Source organism: Ictidomys tridecemlineatus, chromosome 7, assembly GCF_052094955.1.
Source record: "Ictidomys tridecemlineatus isolate mIctTri1 chromosome 7, mIctTri1.hap1, whole genome shotgun sequence".
Lineage (NCBI taxonomy): Eukaryota > Metazoa > Chordata > Mammalia > Rodentia > Sciuridae > Ictidomys > Ictidomys tridecemlineatus.
Genome location: NC_135483.1, coordinates 190,085,901 through 190,105,206, shown reverse-complemented (window position 1 = coordinate 190,105,206; position 19,306 = coordinate 190,085,901). Strand labels below are relative to the sequence as shown.

The following is a 19,306-nucleotide window of genomic DNA, read 5'->3' as shown; positions in this document are numbered from 1 at the left end:
TGGTTTAGCACGTCAAGTGACGCACACAGAGGAGGCCTGTGTACCACAGATCTTACAGTGTACACCTGTCGCTTGGGGGACTAGCAGTTCCCCGCCAGTGCCCGCACCCTAGCAACCCCGAGAACGTGCACACCTTGCATTCTCTTAATAAAACCAGTTTGCCCCTCACTGTGACCCATCCTTTAAGTTCCTTTCTGATTTGCCATAGGGGACCCTCACAGGCTGAGTTGAGGTCCACTCCCCTTTCAGGACCGCTCTAGGACCTCTGACCCAGTGACAACTCAGATGACACAACACCAGGAAAAAATTCAGGAGTCCAGTCACTCATTCAGATCTTACAAACAACAGATATAATGAAACTTGCTGATGACCATTTATTGTTTGCTGATGTACAGCACAGTGTCTGTTCTGAGCACCGTCAGGGTTGGGAAGACAGTGACCCGCGAAGCTCCTTATCTTGACCTCCTTGTTCCAGGGCCACAACCTGGCCCTCCGTGTAACAGGGATGGTGGTTCCAGCAGGGCCCTGGGTGGCCGAGTTCTGCATTTGTGTACAAATCCTCTATTCTTTTCGAAAGACCCTGGGATCAGTGGAACGTTGTTCTTAAGATTTGGACCCTGAAGAGAAGCACAGAGGTGCCTCAGAGCTTCCTGCCGGCAGCAAAAGGTGTCCCTAAAACAGCTGATTCTCTCCCAGGCTGTCGTGCATTTGTTTCCTCTTGCGGAGCTGCCGCTGCAGCTGGAGCTTGTTGGTGAAGAACATTTGTCTCCAGCCTATGTCCTCTGCCAGGGCCCTCATGTCGGAAGTGATGGTGTCACAGGAGGATTGCACTATCTGCTCCCACAGAATATCAGACGTGCACAGCTGCGGGTGGAAAGAGCCAGAGGTGGGTCACAGCACACGGGCTAAGGAAAGTCATTCACTCACCCACATGGTCACCATCAAACCCCTGCTGCCTTCGTGTGCAGGAATGTGTGTCCGCCACAAGTTCCACCTCAAGAGACCGCCTCTTGCTAGGTGCAGTGTTCCCAGCAACTTGGGAAGCTGAGGCAGGAAGATGGCCAAGTTCAAGACCAGCCTCAGCAACTTAGTGAGGCCCTAAGTAATTTAGTGAGACTGTCTCAAAAAAAAAAGGGGGGGGGCTGGTGATGTGGCTCACTGGTTAAGTGCCCCTGGATTCAATCCCCAGTACCACCCAACACACACACACACACACACACACACACACACACAGACTTGCTAATGAATTAAATCATTTGTACCAGGATAGAGAATTCAGGATGAGTTTTTTGGCTTGAGCAAAATTAGTGACGTCAATGACTGGGAAAAATAGGGCTTTGAGAGAGGTCGACGTGGTGTAAATAGGTAAGTGTGTAGGGAAATCATGAGATCTGGTCTGGTTTTGACCTGTTAAATTCAAAATGTCTGTAATATATCTAAGTGGAGTTACTGAGCTTGCAATTAGATTCACAGTAAGGAAGGAGTCCAGCGTGGACTGGACATGTCTGAGGGTGCTCAGTGGCAATGGTATTTAAAGCCCTGGATCAGGTGCCATCCTCTCTGTGTGCCTGAAGATAGAGAAGATGGCCTGAGGAAGCCTTCCACGACATTCCACGTGAAGCACCCAGGAAGTGGCAAAGTCCTCAACAAGGAAAACTGAGAAAAAAAGAAGATCTGGAAAGAAATCAAAATGTCAAATGCTACTGAAAAGTCAATCAAGAGGGGAACTGAGAACTGACTGCTGGGAGCTGGGATGGCTCGGCATTGAGCACCCCCGCACTCTCAGGCCCTGAGTCTGACTCCCAGCCCTGGGAACAAACAAGCACTCAAGACCTGACTGTGTGCTTTTTGCAAGATGATGTACAACAGCAACTTTGACAGGCGTAAGTTCATTGGCACAGTGGGGACGAACATCTAGCTACAGAGTTCAAGGTAGAAAGAAGAGCAGAAGAGCAAGGACAGAGAACTCCTTAGAGGAACCTTGCTGGAAGAGCAGAAGGAGGAGTGAGGACTGCATTTCCATGCCCCTGTTCAGGAAAGCTTCCACGGGCCCCAGGAAGATAACACTTACACAGTTATCAAAGGTGCAGCCCTTGTCTACGAGGCAACAAATGTACCCCCATGCTTTTTTGTTTCCGTTGAACTGAGGATAGAATGCAGGGGTGATTTACCACTGAGCTACACCCCCAGCCCTTTCTGTCTATCTATTTATTTATTTATTTTGAGACAGGGTCTTATTAAGTTGCTGATAGCTGATACTGGTCTTGAACTTGTGATTCTCCTGCCTCAGCTTTCCAAGTAGTTGCGATTACAGCTGTGCACCACCATGCCTGGCTACCTTCCCGGGTTTAACTCCCTCTTAGAAGACTGAACTTTCCCCTATATTCTCAAGGTACTAAGACAGACAAGTTAACTAGCAAACATATTTGAATTCCGGCCCTGCCACTTAATAAAGTAATCCTGAATGTATTAAATTTCTCTGCGTCTGGCTCCATATCTGATCTTCCATTTGCCATCTAAATAGCAGAATATAGTGATTTAAGAACATCAGCAGGGCTGAGGATGTAGCTTAGTGATGCAGCACCTGTCCCACATGTGTGAGGTCCTGGGTTCACTTTCCAGTACTGGGAAAAAAAACAAAAAATCAGCCTTGGAGTGAGACTGCCCAGGCTCCATAGCTGGCTCCATTGCTTCATACCTGTGAACTTCCACTAAGCTCCTATTTCCTCCTCTAAAAATCAGGACAAGAGAACCCCTACACATCCCACAGAGCTGCTATGGGAATTACATCAGCTTATGTACTTTCAGAGCCTAGTACACAGTAGCCATTCAATAAACAGGAGTTACTGTGATTACACAGAAACAATAATAAACCTTTACTGCTGAGGGGATTATTGATAACATATGTAAAGCCCCTGGAATACCATCAATGAGCAGGAAGGGGAGAGAGAACAGCATGCTACCAGACCCATTTCTCAGAAGACACTAGAAAGAAAGGCCCAAAGGCTGTTGGCTTCCAGGTGGAAATTCAGCCTTCAGTTGCTATGACTTGGAGTCTGGGAGGTCAGGAACAGCCATCAATTCACAGGATGGAAAATTAGAAGTCAAATACAAATACAGGTATGTCAGTGAGCCACATATTGGTGGACAATGACTAATGTGACTGATTCACTTTTGTTCACAGAATTTAAGACCAGGAAATATACCTTCTTTTGTCCAATTCATCATGTAGATGAATTTGAAAGTGTGAAGTACCAAATCATCTGTCTGTCCTCCTTCCATCAAAGACAATGCTTTAGAACCTGTATTTGTTAGCCATGTGGGATGCCAAGAGAATACTGAAGAAAATAGATCCACAGTGAAAGAATTACAATGCAATGTGCTGATGATGGAATAGATCTAAAGATAGAATAGAACTAAAGAGCCCAAATCCTTAAAAAAAAAAAAAAAAAAAGTAAGGTAAATTCAAACAAAGTCTTGTATCAGTTACAATTTTGACCCTTATTTCAGAGAGTTCTAGAATGTCCTATCCCTGTAGATCATAGAGACCAGACTGAAGACAACTGGACTCACCCATACTGTCATAAGACACAGCCCATCCCAGATGTTCCACTGAGCTACTAGCCCAAGCCAGTGGAGGGGCGGAGAGCATGCATGTCGAAGGAGCAGCCCTGCAGCTCAGGCACTGGCCCCAAACACTGCAGAGGCCATGCTGGGTGGGAGGCCTCAATGCCCCTATGGAAAGCCAAACTGTCCTAGACTCTGGGATGAAAGCCTGCAATTGCCCCCCCACACACATACACCTACATACCACCTATTCATGGGAGCTGAACTCTGTGCCTGCTTCTTCCCTGCTCTGCCTGTTGCCATCTCTGCCTGTCCTTCCAAACTGCAACGCCACGCGAATCCCAGAGATGATCTTCTCTAAGGGGGCCTAGCCGGCCCCTCCCACCTCTCTATGCAACCCCAGTCCCAAAACTGCCTGCATCTCACCCACACCAACCAGCACCTGGCCATGCTGTGTGCCCACTCATCTCAGCTTCTTCCTGAAGAGGAAGAACCTACAAGTGTTATCTCCACTTCCTACACCATTACTCCCACTTTCAACAGAGAGCAGCCAGCATCCTTTTATACGCCGTGCACTCTAAAAGTACTCAGATAAGGGGAAAGAATGAATTACAGTCAGAGTGAAGAGTGTCGCAGAGCATAATTGCTTAAGATACTTTCTGCGAGAGCTAGTACATCCACATAATGAAGGTTATTGTTAAACAGTGACGTCAAATCATATATTTACAGTCCCCATAACATTTTGAGGTCAGGCGGGCCATTCATTATCTTATCTTCAACAGTCCTTCAAGTTTGAATTTCTCCACTCAGATCACGTAATCTAAACATAAATAGGTGAAAACCCTTAGGAAATGTCTCAATATCAAAAAACAAAACGGATGGCCTACACTGCCTTTCAAAGATCTAACTCCAACTCCACCACAAATATAGATGACCTAGCCATTACTAGCACAATACATTTCAGGATATCAGTGTGTCTTGCATAATAGAGATTATGGGAGAAAACAACAAGGTCTGGGGTCAAAGGAAAGAATTTCAAAACAGTTGAATTTGCCACTAGAGTAACTTAATTTATGGCTCATCAGATTTAAGACTGAAATATATTAGGTTTTATAAATATGTCTGTAAAATGCCTTCAACAAAGACTCCCAAACTCTGAAGATGTTTTATCTGGCAGTTTGCAGGGCTTAAAAAGCAGGTACCCAGCCTGTGGCTCTGGTCACTTTGCTCCTAAACACACAATCGTGGGCCTACTGCCCCCTGGTGGTGGTGCATGAAGTTGACATCCATGAACTATTGAAAGGAATCCTAGGGCTTATAAAAAAACTCTTGTTCAAACTCTCCTTCAAATGGGGAAACCGGTTGAGAGAGCAAAGATGTGTGGGCACACGCCTGATAGCCTGCTGTCTGGCCCTGGGGGGGGACTTTGCTATCCAAAGCGTATGGTGGGGAGGAGCTAAGAAAAGAACCTAGCTCTCTGACCTAGAGCTGATTAAATGATTGATTGAATAAATTAATGATTTTTCTTTCTTTCTTTCTTTCTTTCTTTCTTTCTTTTTTTTTGGGGGGGGGTACTGGAATTGATCCCAGGGGTGTTCTACCATTGAATTTTCCCCCCAGCTCTTTTTATTTCTTATTTTGAGACAGGGTCTCACTAAGTCGCCCATGCTGGCCATGAACTTTTGTCCTTCTTGCTTCAGCCTCCCCAAGCAGCTGGGATTACCAGCGTGCATCATAGGACCTGGCTTCTAAGGCTGATTTAAATACACCACAGTGCTGTGCTCGGTGAAGACAAGAACAACAGCCCAGGAGATTCTAGCCTTTCATTTAGTCTTGAGACATTTTCTTTGGGGATGGGAATGCAGGGAACTGAACCCAGCTAGCACTGGGTCACATCCCCAGCAGAGATATTTTATCTATACAATTCAAAAATCAATTGGTAAACTGGGCACGTTGGTGCATGCATGCCAGTAATCCCAGCAACTCAAGAGCCTGAGGCAAGTTCGAGGTCAGCCTCAGCAACTTAGTGAAATCTTGTCTCAAAATAAAAAAATAAACAAAAAGGACTGAGGATGTAGCTCAGTGGTAGCATATCCCTCCATTACAAAAACAAACAAAAATCAAATTATCTTCACGAATTCCAGTCAAATTCTTGGGCTGAGCCCTTAGAATGGGATTGTACAGACCTCCCAGATTAGGTTTAGACATAGCATCTATTTTCTAGGTGCTGCCCCTGCTGGGCCAGACTTGGGAATCATGTTCACAGGGAGTTGCTGGACACAAGGAAAAATCTGTTTTTTCACAGCCAAAAAGTATCAGGGAGACATTTCTTCCTCCCTGAGTGTCACAGTGATTCCTGAGCCACAAGCAAGATGGTTATAATTATCCCCCCACTATGACTGTTCTTTCCCTGTGATCTACACCAGAGCTTTCTGCAGGTCAGCTCTGTTAGAGTTTGCAGAAAAAGGCCTGCTGCCCCCTGCCTCACCCCCCCCCCCCCGGGGCCAGACAGCAGGCTACCAGGTGTGTGCCCACACATCTTGTCCAACTTGCTGGGTCTCAGTCAGACAGGCATGGAACTCTGCCTTTCCAATGTACCAAGACACTGGGCTCCCCTTTCAGGGCAAACTGGTGTTAGCCAAGCTCTCAGAGAATTTTTCACTGAAAAATATAACCATCAGACCTACTAGGTCTTCAGGTGCTCATCCATGGATGCACCCATGGGGCTTAATTAATATGAAATCAGAGAAAGGCCAGGCAGTTGATGATTCTGATTGCTGGTGGCAATGAGTATGACAAGTGGATACTTCCATCCTCTCCTGTGGGCTGGCACCATGACTCTCAAGAACCAGAGCCCCCTTACACCCCAAGGACCCCACACAATTCAGGTCTTGAGCGTGACTTTACACTTCCCAGGTAATTCTTCACTATGGAGTCGGGTTTGGTCTTGGAAACCTTTCTGTATTCAAATATCTCACACACATGCTTATGTATATACAGAAGGACATACAGACCTTGGTCATATGGTAGCCACTACAGATGAGAATAAGGAATGAGAGTTAGAAATGGAAAGAATGGCTGTTTGTTCTACATACAAGGCTGTATAACTTTCAAACATTTCTGATCTGACCACTGTAATACAAATCAATTTTCTTTTTCAAAATATAAACAGAATGGACACAGCTGCCCGTCTATGGGAGCATTCGGGACCACATCCTGGGAGCTGACCCTGGGCTAGGCACTCTGCTAGAGGAATGTACAGACTTCAGTGATACCATCTCACCCTTGAGCTGGGGCATGTTAGTACAAATATCACTTGAGGGCCATTTGGGAGGTCAGGGTGGAGGTCCAGGAGGATACCCCTAGAGAAAGGAGCAAGGCTGCGTGATAGCAATGTTTGGATATGGCTTGTGGAAATGTGAGGTACTAAGAGGGTGGAAACTTGGTCCTACTATAGTCTTCCGAAGGATGAGGTTGATTTGAGAAAATTAATGTACAGAGAGGGAAAAAATAATAAAGTAAGAGTTAAAAAACCATGGGGTAACCTACTCCTGTAATCCCCGCAGCTCAGGAGGCTGAGGCAGGAGGGTCAGGAGTTCAAAGCTAGCCTCAGCAAAAAGGAGACTAGACTAGGCACTCATTGAGACCCTGTCTCTAAATAAAATATAAAATAGGGCTTCAGAGGTAGCCCAGTGGTTGAGTGCCCCTGAGTTCAATCTCCAGTACCCACCCACCCCCAACACACACAAAAGAGTTAAAAATTCAAACTAAAAAGCTGGGTGTGGTGATAAAGAACTGTATCCCACTACTTGGGAGGCTGAGGCAGGAGAATCACGAGTTCAAAACCAGCCTCAACAACTTAGTGAGGCCGTAAGCAATTTAGCAAGACCCTGTCTCAAAAACATAAATAAATAAATAAATGGGGCTGGGGTTGTGGCTCAGGGGTAGAGCACCCGCCTTGCATGTGTGAGACCCTGGGTTCAATCCTCAGCACCACATAAAAATAAATAAACAGTATAAAGATACTGTGCCCATGGATAACTAAAAAAAATATTTTTAAAAAACATAAATGAATAATGTGAGTTTAAATGCAATGTAGTAACCGAGGTTGGATTCTGAAACAGTGAAAACACACAGGAGAAAAACTGATGAAATCCAAACAATGTGTACTTTAACTAATGGTATCGCTGCTCACTTGCAGCAAACGGTTGTGTAAGATGTGACGCTGGAGAAGCCCCTGGAGGAGCTCAACAACAAACAGAAGAGACAGGAGATAAGTGAAGTCCGGCGGGGCCCTGGAGCCAGGCCGAGGGCTGACCTTGAACACCAGAGCTCCCCCTCCCTGAGAGCAGAGGGAACTCTCACACAGTTTGGTAATAAATGTTTTTCATGAATATAAGTAGCTAAATGAAAATGATTGATAAATGAAGGGACACAGCAGGAAGATGGAACCCAGATAAAACTCAGCTTGACGACAGAGACACAGGGTTCACATCACACAGAAAGAAAGATGCCGCAGCCTGAGCCCCGGCCGGCTGTCTCCTGATAATTCTGCTCTGCGAGGACACCGCAGCCTGACCGTAAAGTAGAATTACGGAGGACGTTTCCAAGGGGAGGCTAGAACAATGGCAGAGCGTGAGGAGAGAGTGAGAGGGGAGCCAGTTGAACTTGGAGGGGAGCCGGCAGCTCCAGGGAGGGATAACTGACACCTGCAGGGCCTGGCTCTTTCCCCCACCCCCTCCCCTCCAGGAGCAAACCCAGGCCTGGCAGAATCTTTTAGCAGACCCCCACCAGCGTATTTTATTTATTTAAGAGTCTCTAATCTTAAGCAGCTTCTTACCAGCAGCAACTGTAACGTCTCAACTTTAATGAACTTTTTCTTAATGGTAAAAAGAAAAGGTGGGCACTGTGCACACCTGTAATCCTAGCGACTTGAGAGGCTAAGGCAGGGAGGTGGCAAATTCAAGCCAGCCTGGGCAACTTAGTGAGAACTTGTCTCAAAATAAAAATATAAAAAGGGATGGGGACACAGCTCAGTGGTAGAGTGCCCCCTGGTTCAACTCCCAGTATCACACACACACACACACACACACACACACACACACACACACACAAAATTATGATTACTCTTTTTTTTACTCTTTTTTTTAAGAATCTTTTTTTTAATATTTATTTTTTAGTTGTAGTTGGATACAATACTTTATTTTATTTACTTATTTTTATGTGGTGCTGAGGATGGAACCCAGGGCCTCTAACGTGCTAGGCCAGTGCGCTATCTATCACTAAGCCACAACCCCAGCCCAATGATTACTCTTAATACTTGTTTCTGGCCCTCTATTTTTCGGGGGTAGATCAAGTTAAAATATATATACATGCATATGTATATAAATATATATATTTCTATACTCTAAAGAAATTATGTATGGGGCTGGGGATATAGCTCAGCTGGTAGCCTGCTTGCCTCGAATGACAAGGCTCTGGGTTCAATCCCAGCCCCACAAACAAACAAACAAAAAAGGAAATTATGTATTGTAAATAATACAGATTATATAATTTTAAAAGAATTTTAATAATCAAGAAATTGAACTGTGAAAAAATGTTGAATTTTAGGCAAGATTATGGTCTGAATCATCTTGGAAAACGTTGTATGTTCTTTTGAAAACAGACACTACCCCATGCTTCACAGCTAAACACCCAGCTCATCAAGTTTCTTCCAATAAAAACAACAGTCTCCGATTCTGATTAACCTAGGCCAAGCAGGGATTTAATGAAAAGTGAGTGGGGCTGTGGGGAGAGGGTCTAGAACTGAAGGAACAGATGAAGCCACAGAACCAAAGATCTTGTCCTGACTCTGGCTGAAAGTGGCACCAACTGTGTTCTGTTTTAGTGTGAGTACATTCTGTGTAAGGTTTCAAAGTAGCAAGGGTCCCTCTGGGCAGCCTGGAGGAAGGGCACAAGGGGCACTCAGTGGCCATGCAGAACCACCTACTGGGAGACAGGTAAATCAGCAAAGGCTGTGACTCAGGGAACAGGAGCGGATGTGGGGCCGTCACACCTCGCATTTTTCTGCTAAGCCACCATATCTCTGCCTGAGCTCTTGCTTGCCTTGGAATGTCCCCAGTCAACCTGACCACCTGTCAAACTCCTATTTCCAATCAAAATCCAGATAAAGTAACCCACTTCGATGAAGCCAGAAGAGGACATCACTTTGTATTCTGTCACCCTGTGTTGTAATGGCCTGTATCTGCATGAACATCTCCTATTAGACTTTAAGTTCTCTCAAGAGTAGACATAGTGCTTCATCATCTGCTGCTTGTGTGCCTGGGACAAGTTCCATCACAGAGTCAGCACTCAACAAATCATTGTTGAAATAAATGCAAATAGAAGGGCTGGGGCTGAGCTCAGTGGAAGTGCACTTTCCCACAGGTGTGAGTCCCTGGTGTTGGATCCGAAGTTCTATCAAAGAAAAAAGTATCAGGAGAATGCAGGGGAGATTCTACATAAACACAAAATAATGTTACCTTTGCAAATCTGCGTGATGTTTGAGAAAGCCTGGCAATGTCTTCAAGATCCAGATAAGAAATGATATACAGGAGCAAATCATCTGAGAGCCGTTCGAGGAAATCAAATTTACCTTCACACATATTGAAGACATAGTCTAATATCCTTGCACCAAATATTAAGGCAATTTGAACTGTAAGTCAAAGAAACCAATAAACCAACATGGTTATTATGTGCAATCACCTAAAAACTATAATAATCAGTGAGACACTGGCTTTGGGGCATTTCTTCCCTCGGGAGTGGGTTGCTAGACTGCTGTCATTCCTACTTTCCCCAAGCAGCCTTTGGGACTAATGACTTAAGGGGGGTTTGGTTTGGTTTTTTGTTTGTTTGTTTGTTTTTGTTGTTTTTTGCAAAGTCGGGGATGGATCCCAAGATCTTAAGTGAGCTAGGCAAGCGCTTTCCCACTGAGCTACAACCCCAGGCGCATGGCTTGAATTTCTTGAGGCAATTCTTCCTAATTGTTGCTGGACCCAGATGTGGCTACTTGGGCTGGATTGCCAAAGACTTGACAGACAAGGTGCGGGAGGGGGGGCAGGAGCAGTCTTTAGTGGAAACTAGGAGACCAAGAGCCGGAGGCCCTCAACACAGAGCCCATCTGCCTGCCCCCTGCAGATACTTCCTGCATGTTGTCACATGGAGAGGTGGGCCTATCTTATGCAGGTGCAAACATCCTCTGGATGGAGAATTTAGGACTAAAATTAGCAAAGGGTTACTCCTGGTGAAAAAAACAGAGGGCGCCCCTTGGGTGTTCTTAAATTCTTACAACTTAATCAACAAGAGTTAGTTTAAATCTTATCACTACTTTAATCGGCACCTTGTTATGTGCAAGCAAACTCAAAGACAAGATGTGACACTACAGAGCAAGCTGTGAGGTACAACCTGAGCTAATAGGAAATGGAACCTTAAAAGCACCAATAAAAGAAGTTAAAAAACAGAACAAAAAACACTTTTTTCCCCTGTTACAGATCTCCATTGTCAATTTATTTCATTGCATAATCTTATGTGGTAGGAGTGAATAGGGTGGCTGGGGATGTGGCTCAAGCGGTAGCGTGCTCGCCTGGCATGCGTGCGGCCCGGGTTCGATCCTCAGCACCACATACAAAAAAAAAAAAAGATGTTGTGTCCGCCGATAACTAAAAAATAAATATTAAAAATTCTCTCTCTCCCTCTCTCACTCTCTTTTGAAAAAAAAAAGAGTGAATAGGGACTTTGAATTGCTCAGCTACTTTCTGCTGGGTGGGAGCATGATGGGGGCGATAAAGTATGGAACAAATGAACTTGGTCAAAAACCTCTCTAGTTCTCTTTGGTCAGGAAGCAAGCTTTACTTTCTTGTTCCACATTCCCTTCCGTGTTACCTGATATCATAACATTGGCTTTAGGTATGGTATTCTCCATAATTTTGTCCTGAAATTCCCCTGTCTTAATAATGATCTGCCTCCTTGAAACTTGCCGGTATGCATCTCCAATAATGCCCCAGCCCAGGAAAGTGCCCATGGTTTGGGTTCCAGCCAGGGTCTACACGAGGGATGGCCATATTTGGTTCCTGCATCTCTGCCAGATTTTCCTGATGGAGACGACCCACTTCCTCCTGAGCCTTGTAAGTCACCAGTGGCCTTTCCCCCGTGGTTAGGAGACTATTCATTACAGCCTGCACACCTGCCCAGGTTGGGTGTTATGAAGCAAGTGGGCAACAAACAGCCCGTCATCCTCTGTGGGTGGCCCTTGAAAGAAGGGAAGTTATTTTTCAAAATTATTAAGTCTGAGATGGAAACTGGCCCATGAACTCCTAAGAATGCAACTGGTTATCAGGCATTGCATCAGAGGAATTGCCCTGCTCCACTTACAGGTACTCCCTAGCCAAATTGGGTGCCCTGTTGGGTCTTGCAAGAGATCATTCCTGACTCTGGCCCAGGTTCAGACTGAGGTGGAACTTTGCTTATTAGGAAGTCGCAGTACATTTTTTTTTTGAAGAGGGGGTGGTAGTGGTAATGGCAAAGATGGCATCGCCTCATTATATTCAGGTCCCAACTTGGGGGTTCATTCTGCTTCCTGTCCTTTCTTCATACCATGAGCACTGAATTCCCCTTTTCTCTTCCTCATGGAGGTTTAGAAACGCTCAGATACAGGGAATTCATCTGCCTTGTGGCCGGCCTTCTGGATGATGGCATTGTGGGGGAGTAGACACATAGGAGCAATGAGAACACAAGGTTAAGGGAATAATTCTATAAACTGAGCTCCCTGTGCCAAGCCTCACGTGTTTCTTCTTTTTCTTTTTTCAAAAAAGCAATTTACCTGAAGCCTTGCTTGGATTAAGTTGATAGGACATATTCCATTCCTCAGCAAACAACCTGTTATCTGCAGGAGAAATGCAGGCCCAAAATACCCTGAAGCAGGTAGACTTCTGTGACCCTTACACAGACCAGATAATTGCCCCTAACCATAAAATCTGTAAGAACAATTAGAACCAGTCAGCTCGGGCCAAAGTGACCAGGAGTTGTCATGGCAGTGGGAACTTCAAAGTCTAATGTCATCCTGCTGTCAGTCAAAAGTCAAGAGGTGGACCTGTAGGAGGTGGGCAGGGGTCTGGGGAAGCTTCCCTGGGATTCCCCAAACACTGGAAAGAAGGGGAGGCATGCCTTCCTTCCTTCTAAGAAGACCCACCACTCTCCCTTGAGAGTGTCCCCTTTTCCCTTTCTCCATCCCCTCTAATATAAACTCAAGCCTGCTTACTCCGAATCTGAGCAACATGAAATCTTTCTGGGATGATTGCAAGAACCGAGTTGGGAAAGGACAGCCATGGCGCCGCAGCTCTGGGCAGACCCACGCTCTGTAACAGTAGAATCATTTAAAGAGCCATTTGTTGGCCACCTTCCCTCAGACCCCAATACATACAGTGGTCAAGCAGCATTGCAGCAATAAAGCATTCTCTTTTTAACCATGGGGGCAAAACAGGAATCAGACCATTTTTCTAATTTTTTTCCTAAGGAGCTGTCAGCAGAAATTATGCTGGTATTACCCATGTCTTCTTCAGGAGTACGAGAGGGAAGGGAGAACAAAAAGATCCCAGCAAGAAAAAGAGGAGAACTGACTTATACCAGTACTAGGCAACAAACATGCGTCTTCCCACATCAAACCCAGACATGGAGTCCAACACTGTCTTGCCCTGCGGCAGTGCCAGAAGCAAAATGCAGCAAATCCCAGATCAGTGAGGTTTCACAAGCTGAGGGGACCTAACAGGCAGAAAAGTAGTCGGAGCCATGGCACAGGCCTGTAATGCCAGCAAAGAGGCTGAGGCAGAAGGATAGCAAGTTGGAGGACAGCCTCAGCAACTTAGTGAGACTCTGTCTCAAAATAAAAAAATAAGAACTGGGAGTGTGACTCAGTGGTAAAGCCCCTCTGGGTTCATTCCCCAGTACTTCCCCCTCCAAAAGGCAGAAAAGTCCATGAGCTGCCTGTAGACCTCGCTGTCGGGAGCCTGTCCATTGGTTTTCACTGAATGAAACTGGATTGAAAAAGTTCAAATTGGAAGGACAAGGAAGTTGCTCCTGCAGTGTAGGTCGGAGCGACTCACCCAGTGAGGACCCTCTGTTCTTCCAGACACAGATTCAGGGTACCTCCGCCACAGCTGGAAAGAGGAAGGGAACCCCAGGACCAAAAAGGTGTCCCAGCAGTTGCAGGGAATCTGATTGATTTTTGTGAGTCCAGATGGTCATGTGCTGCAGCCAGGTTGTGACCAGGACCTGAATTTAGCTACTAGCACTCGACTGCCATTAACTCTTGGTCAAGAAAGTAGAGGGGCTGAGTGCTATGGCTCACTTAGCAGAATTCTTGGAATTCCTACTACTTAAGAAGGGTTAGTTCACATCTTATCACCACAGTAATAGGTAATTTATTTATGTGCCATTTATGTGCCCAAGACAAGAAGTGGCCCTGCAAAAGCAAGACACATGTAGAGCCTCGCATCTACACTGCTAACTGTGAGTTACAACCTTCTACTATTGGAAAAGGAACCTCAAAGCACAACTAAAAGGAGTAAAGCAAAAAAATTTTCCCATTTTATACAATTGCTGTCCCTGCCCTAAAATCAGAATCTTCTAGGAACACTCATAGTTTAACACAGTGAATTCTGTATCCTTTGATCTCATTGGCACCAAACTCAAGTCTAGACCACAGATTTAACCTGTCCTGCATCAGCCTTGTCCTCACAGCCCTCCCTGGCAACAGCAGAGAGGAGAAACTACTGGTCCCTGTGGTTCTTCTATCACGCTGAGATAGGGATTTAGGAAAAAGAGAGAAACACTGAATCTTAAAGGCAACACTCACAAGCCATTGAGATGTAGAAAGCATAGCAGTAAATCTTGAGCAACACACCCTTGGCCCCTGCCCTTGTAAAAAATGAGAGAAATATGCAAGGGCAGGGGAAACTGACAGGGAAATTGTGCATCTCCACCCTGGGTCCACTCCAGTCTGGGCCCTGATACAGCCTTTCTATAAATGTTGGACCCCCCGCCCAAGAGAGGGCTGCTGCTCACTCTCAAGACAGCCTGCATGCTCCCTTGAATGTGTGTCTACCTTGCTAAATAAACCTGGTCTATGCCTTTGTCTGGCTTGTGCTGAAATTTTTTTTCTGTTATATATGCCAAGAACCCCACTGTTCCTGAGTTGAGATCCCCTCTTTACTAGGAACTCCTCGGACCCTTCTCTGGAGACATCTGTTCTTCTGTGACATCGCCACTCTTTTTTTTTTTTTTTTTTTTTTTTGAGACAGGGTCTCACTAAGTTTCCCAGGCTGGTCTCAAACTTGCAATCCTCCTGCCTTAACCTTCCAAGTAGCTAGGTATTACATGCTGCACCACGGCTCCAACTCCTGTTTGTTTGCTGTATCAGATGTGTTTAGGTAGGCCATTGTATTAGTTGATTGTTTATGAACTACTTCTTTGGAAACAACTAAAATGTATAAAAACACTCATCAAAAGTTATAATAAATTCTATGAAATAGCCAGGCACAGTGGCATATGCCTGTAATCCCAGCTGCTAGGGAGGCTAAGGCAGGAGGATCCCAAGTTCAAAGCCAGCCTCAGGAATGGCAAGGCGCTAAGCAACTCAGTGAGACCCTGTCTCTGAATAAAATACAAAATAGGGCTGGGGATGTGGCTTAGTGGTTAGGTGCCCCTGAGTTCAATCCCTAGTACCAAATAAAAAAAAAATCTATAAAATATCCGTCTATTTTTCTCTTTGCCTCTTTCAGATGACCCCGTGGTGTAAAGCACGACAAAGGTAAAGAGGAAAGGCATTTAAAACGACTCATAGGGTCTGAGTGTGGTGGTGCAGGCCTGTAATCTCAGCTACTTGGGAGGCCAAGACAGGAGGATCAAGATCAAGGCCAGCCTGGGCAACTTAGCAAGACCCTGTCTCAAAATTAAAATATTAATAATAAAAAGGGCTGAGGCAAAAATAAATAAATAAATAACACCACCACAGATAACAGATCCCAGCAGCTGGGGAGGCTGAGGCAGGAGAATCATAAGTTCAAAGCCAGCCTCAGCAACTTTGTGAGGCCCTAAGCAACTCAGAAAGACCCTGTCTCTAAACAAGATATAAAAAGGGGCTAGGGGATGTGGCTCAGTGGTAAAGTGCCCCTGTGTTCAATCCCTGGTATAAAAAAAAATAATAATAATAATAATAAGATTTCTTACCCCAGCTCCCTGAATAACTAAAGAAGGGAACATGTTTGGAAGAATTTGAACAGTGGTTAAATATGGGTGGTGACTCATTTTCTTCCTTTTGCTTATTTATCTTTTCTGATCCTCCTCCCTCCAATAATCCACGATTACCAATGTACTTTTTCGTTTTTTCTTGTACTGGGGATTGAACGCAGGGACATCTTTACCAGGGGGTTGCATCCCCAACAGTCCCTCTTCAACCTGGGACGTTCCTCTGGAGTAAGTGATGGAGCTGCCAAGAGTCCTGGCTCCTGGAGGAGAGGCAGACCTCTGGGATCCCAGGGGCTGGGCTCTCTGATTCCAGCACGGCTGGCAGGTGTGGGCTGGCTCCACATGAAAGCCCTGATTGTGCTGCTTGGAAGACCAGCCATTGGAGTCTCTCTAAAACTGGTTAGTCCAGCTTTCTCAAGGCATTGAGGTTGTTTAAGCTGCTCCTCAATTCCAAGAGCTTCCAATTCAGGGCACTTCTAACGTGCATTGGCTTTCTTGGGGGGAAAACCACCCTGTCACAATGCAGCCTTAACCGTAGGCATGGTGGGAAATCCCTGGCCACCAGCAGAACAAGAACAAAAAGCAATGATTTGGGTTTTTTAATTAGGAAGAAAAAAAGGCTATGACATATTGGAGGTATATGTTTTGAACACTTTAAAATGCCAAGAAACATGCCCAAAGCATGCTCAGAGGTACTTTAGGAAGTCTCTGCCAGTGAAGATGGCAGTGAAGTGTTACATTTACTCTTATCCCTCTGAAGTTTAGGAAACTTTAGTGTATGAAATAAACTGACAATAGACAGATAACAAAAAGAAAGAACGTGCAAACTTTTTTACATACCTAATAAACACAGGAGTGTAAGATGCCAAGAGGGTCAAGATGGCTGGGCCTGAGGGTATGGCAGTACCAAACCACAAAAAGAAAGAAAGGAAAGACAATGAGGGTAGGAAATGAATTCATCTGAACGGTAAAACACCTTCCTATGGAGATATGAAGACGATCATTAAAGCAATGGAGAGTTGATGGAAGCCAGATAGAGCACGGGAGCAGAACCGCCCTGGACAGGACAGGTACACACTGGAACCTGGATCATGAAACAACGGTCTTCCAGAGCAGCGTGGGATGGCTAGACAGACTACCGTTTACATCAACACCGAACGTCCTGCCACCCACCAATACACCTACACACTTGACTTTGAGTGAAGTATTCATTGTTGCAAAGGCAGAAGTCACCTAACTATCCTCAGTGGGGGAAATGGTTGAATAAACTGTGGCTTCTTGTGCAATAAACCCTATAATCCAAGCCACTGAAATGAAAGAACTGGGTCTGAGTAGCACAGCAGAAATACAAGAGAGGCAGGAGACAAACAGGTCATGGAGACGGTACCTTCAATCTGAGGCCTTGTGCAAAGCTCCTCAGGCCTTTCTCCCCAAGCCAGTTTTCTCTCCCAGGCCTGCCTCCAAATATCGGGAAATCCACAAATCTTCATTCACAATCTTAAAGTTACTGGAAATTCATTTATGAAAATTGCCTTAGCCAGGAAGATTGCAAGTTTGACACCAGCCTGGGCATCGTAGTGAAACCTGGTCTCAAATTTTAAAATATTTTTAAAAAGAGCTGGGGATGTAGCTCACTGGTAAAGTGCCTCCGGGTTTACACCCCAGTATCACACGCACACATACAGAATTGCCCTTTGCACCCTCAATTAGCCATCACTACACATGATTTTAGAAAAGCTTAAGCAGAGGCAGATACAAAGTCTATGACCCAGGGTGCTTCCCAATGGTTCTATGTGTCAGATAATGGAGAAGGAAACAACCTAAGGATCCTGAGATTTGACAGACCACCAGAAAGCATGCCGTGATCACTGATGTCATCCCCACATACCTTCCCACCAAATTCCTTTATTTGTTTCTGAAAATTTTATTGGTACATCATGGTCATACATAATAGTGAGATTCCTTATGCCGTGTTCATAGAAGCACTTACCATTATTTGACCAATCTCATCCCCCAATCACTCCCTATGCCCTTCCCATCTCATCCCACCTCTCCCCCACTCCTTTGCCAGTTCTCCTGTGTCCCTTCTAGTATTATTTTTAAAATAGTGCATCTTAATCATGTATGTAAGTGATTCATTATGGTATATTTGTATAAAAAGTCTTTTAAAAGAAGAGCCTGAGGCCTGGCACAGTGACCTGTAAATCCCAGCAACTTGGAAGGCTGAGGCAGGAGGATCACTAATTCAAAGCCAGCCTCAGCAACCTAGCGGGACCCTAAGGAACTTAGCAATATCCTGTCTCAAAATAAAAAGGGTTGGGGATGTGGCTCAGTGGTTAAGTGCCCCTGTTTTCAATCCCTGGTGCCAAGAAAGCAATAATAAAAATAAAATAAATAAATAAAAGTGGTCAACAAATATATGAAATATGTTCAACATCCTGGCATTAGGGAAATGCAAATCAAAACTGCACTGAGATTTCTGCTTGCTCCTGTCAGAATGGCAGCCATTAAGAATGCAAACATTGGGTACAATGGTTCACACCTGTAATCCAAATGACTCGGGAGCTTAAGACAGAAGGATTGGAAGTTCAAGGCAATGTAATGATGCCCTAAGCAACTTACTGAGACCTTGTTTAAAAATAAAATTAAAAAAAAAAAAAAGGGCTGGGGATGTGGCTCTGTGGTAAAATGCACCTGGGTTCAATGTCCAGTACCAAAATAAATAATAATAATAAAAATAATAATAATAAATGCTGGAGAGGATGTAGAGAAAAAGAATCCTTTTGCACTGTTGATGGGGCTGTAAATTAAAAGTATAACCACTATGGAAATCAATATGGCGATTCCTTAAAAGTCTAAGAACGAACCCACCATGTGACCCAGCTATACCACTCCTCAGTATTTATCCTGAAGAATTAGTCAGCATACTGTAATGATACATGCCTATCTATGCTGAGAGCAGCACAATCCACAATATCCAAATTATGGAACCAGCCTAAGTGTCCATCAATAGATGAATAAAGAAAATGTGGGTATATATACACAATGGTATTTTATTCAACTGGAAAGAATGATGGAATTGTGTCATTTGCAGAAAAAATGAAAGGAACTTGAGAACATTGAGTGACATGAGCCAAACTAAGAAAGTCAAGGGTTATAGTTTTCTCTCATATATAGAATCTAGAGAGGAAAAAGGAATAAAAAGATGGTGGTAGGGGGATCTCCTGAAAATTGAAGGAAGATCAGTGGAGTAGAAGGAAGGAGCCAAGGGACGGGAGGAGGAAGCTAAAGGGAAATACTGGGGATTGATACTGACCAAATCATTTTTTATGCCAGGTGCATCTACAAAAACGGAACAATGGGTCCCCAGCCATTTCCTTGGATCTTTAAAGTTCTCAGAAAAAAAGATTAGATTATGCTAAGCGAAGCTAGCCAAGCCCTAAAAAACAAATGCCAAATG

The 19,306-nt window shown here is 44.7% G+C and overlaps 1 protein-coding gene across 3 annotated transcripts in view; it reads right to left on the bottom strand.

Moving 5' to 3' along the window:
* Nucleotides 1-360: 360 nt before the first annotated feature.
* The window catches only part of Fbxo36 (F-box protein 36), an 82,327-nt gene continuing 63,381 nt past the window's right edge, over nt 361-19,306 (bottom strand). For all 3 annotated transcript variants that reach the window (XM_078018164.1, XM_040267990.2, XM_078018165.1), the window contains 2 exons: nt 10,089-10,261; nt 361-864 (listed from right to left, as the gene is read on the bottom strand). In XM_078018164.1, the coding sequence (XP_077874290.1) occupies nt 673-864; nt 10,089-10,261 (365 nt within the window). In that variant the 3' untranslated portion in view covers nt 361-672. The remainder of the gene's footprint in view (nt 865-10,088; nt 10,262-19,306) is intronic.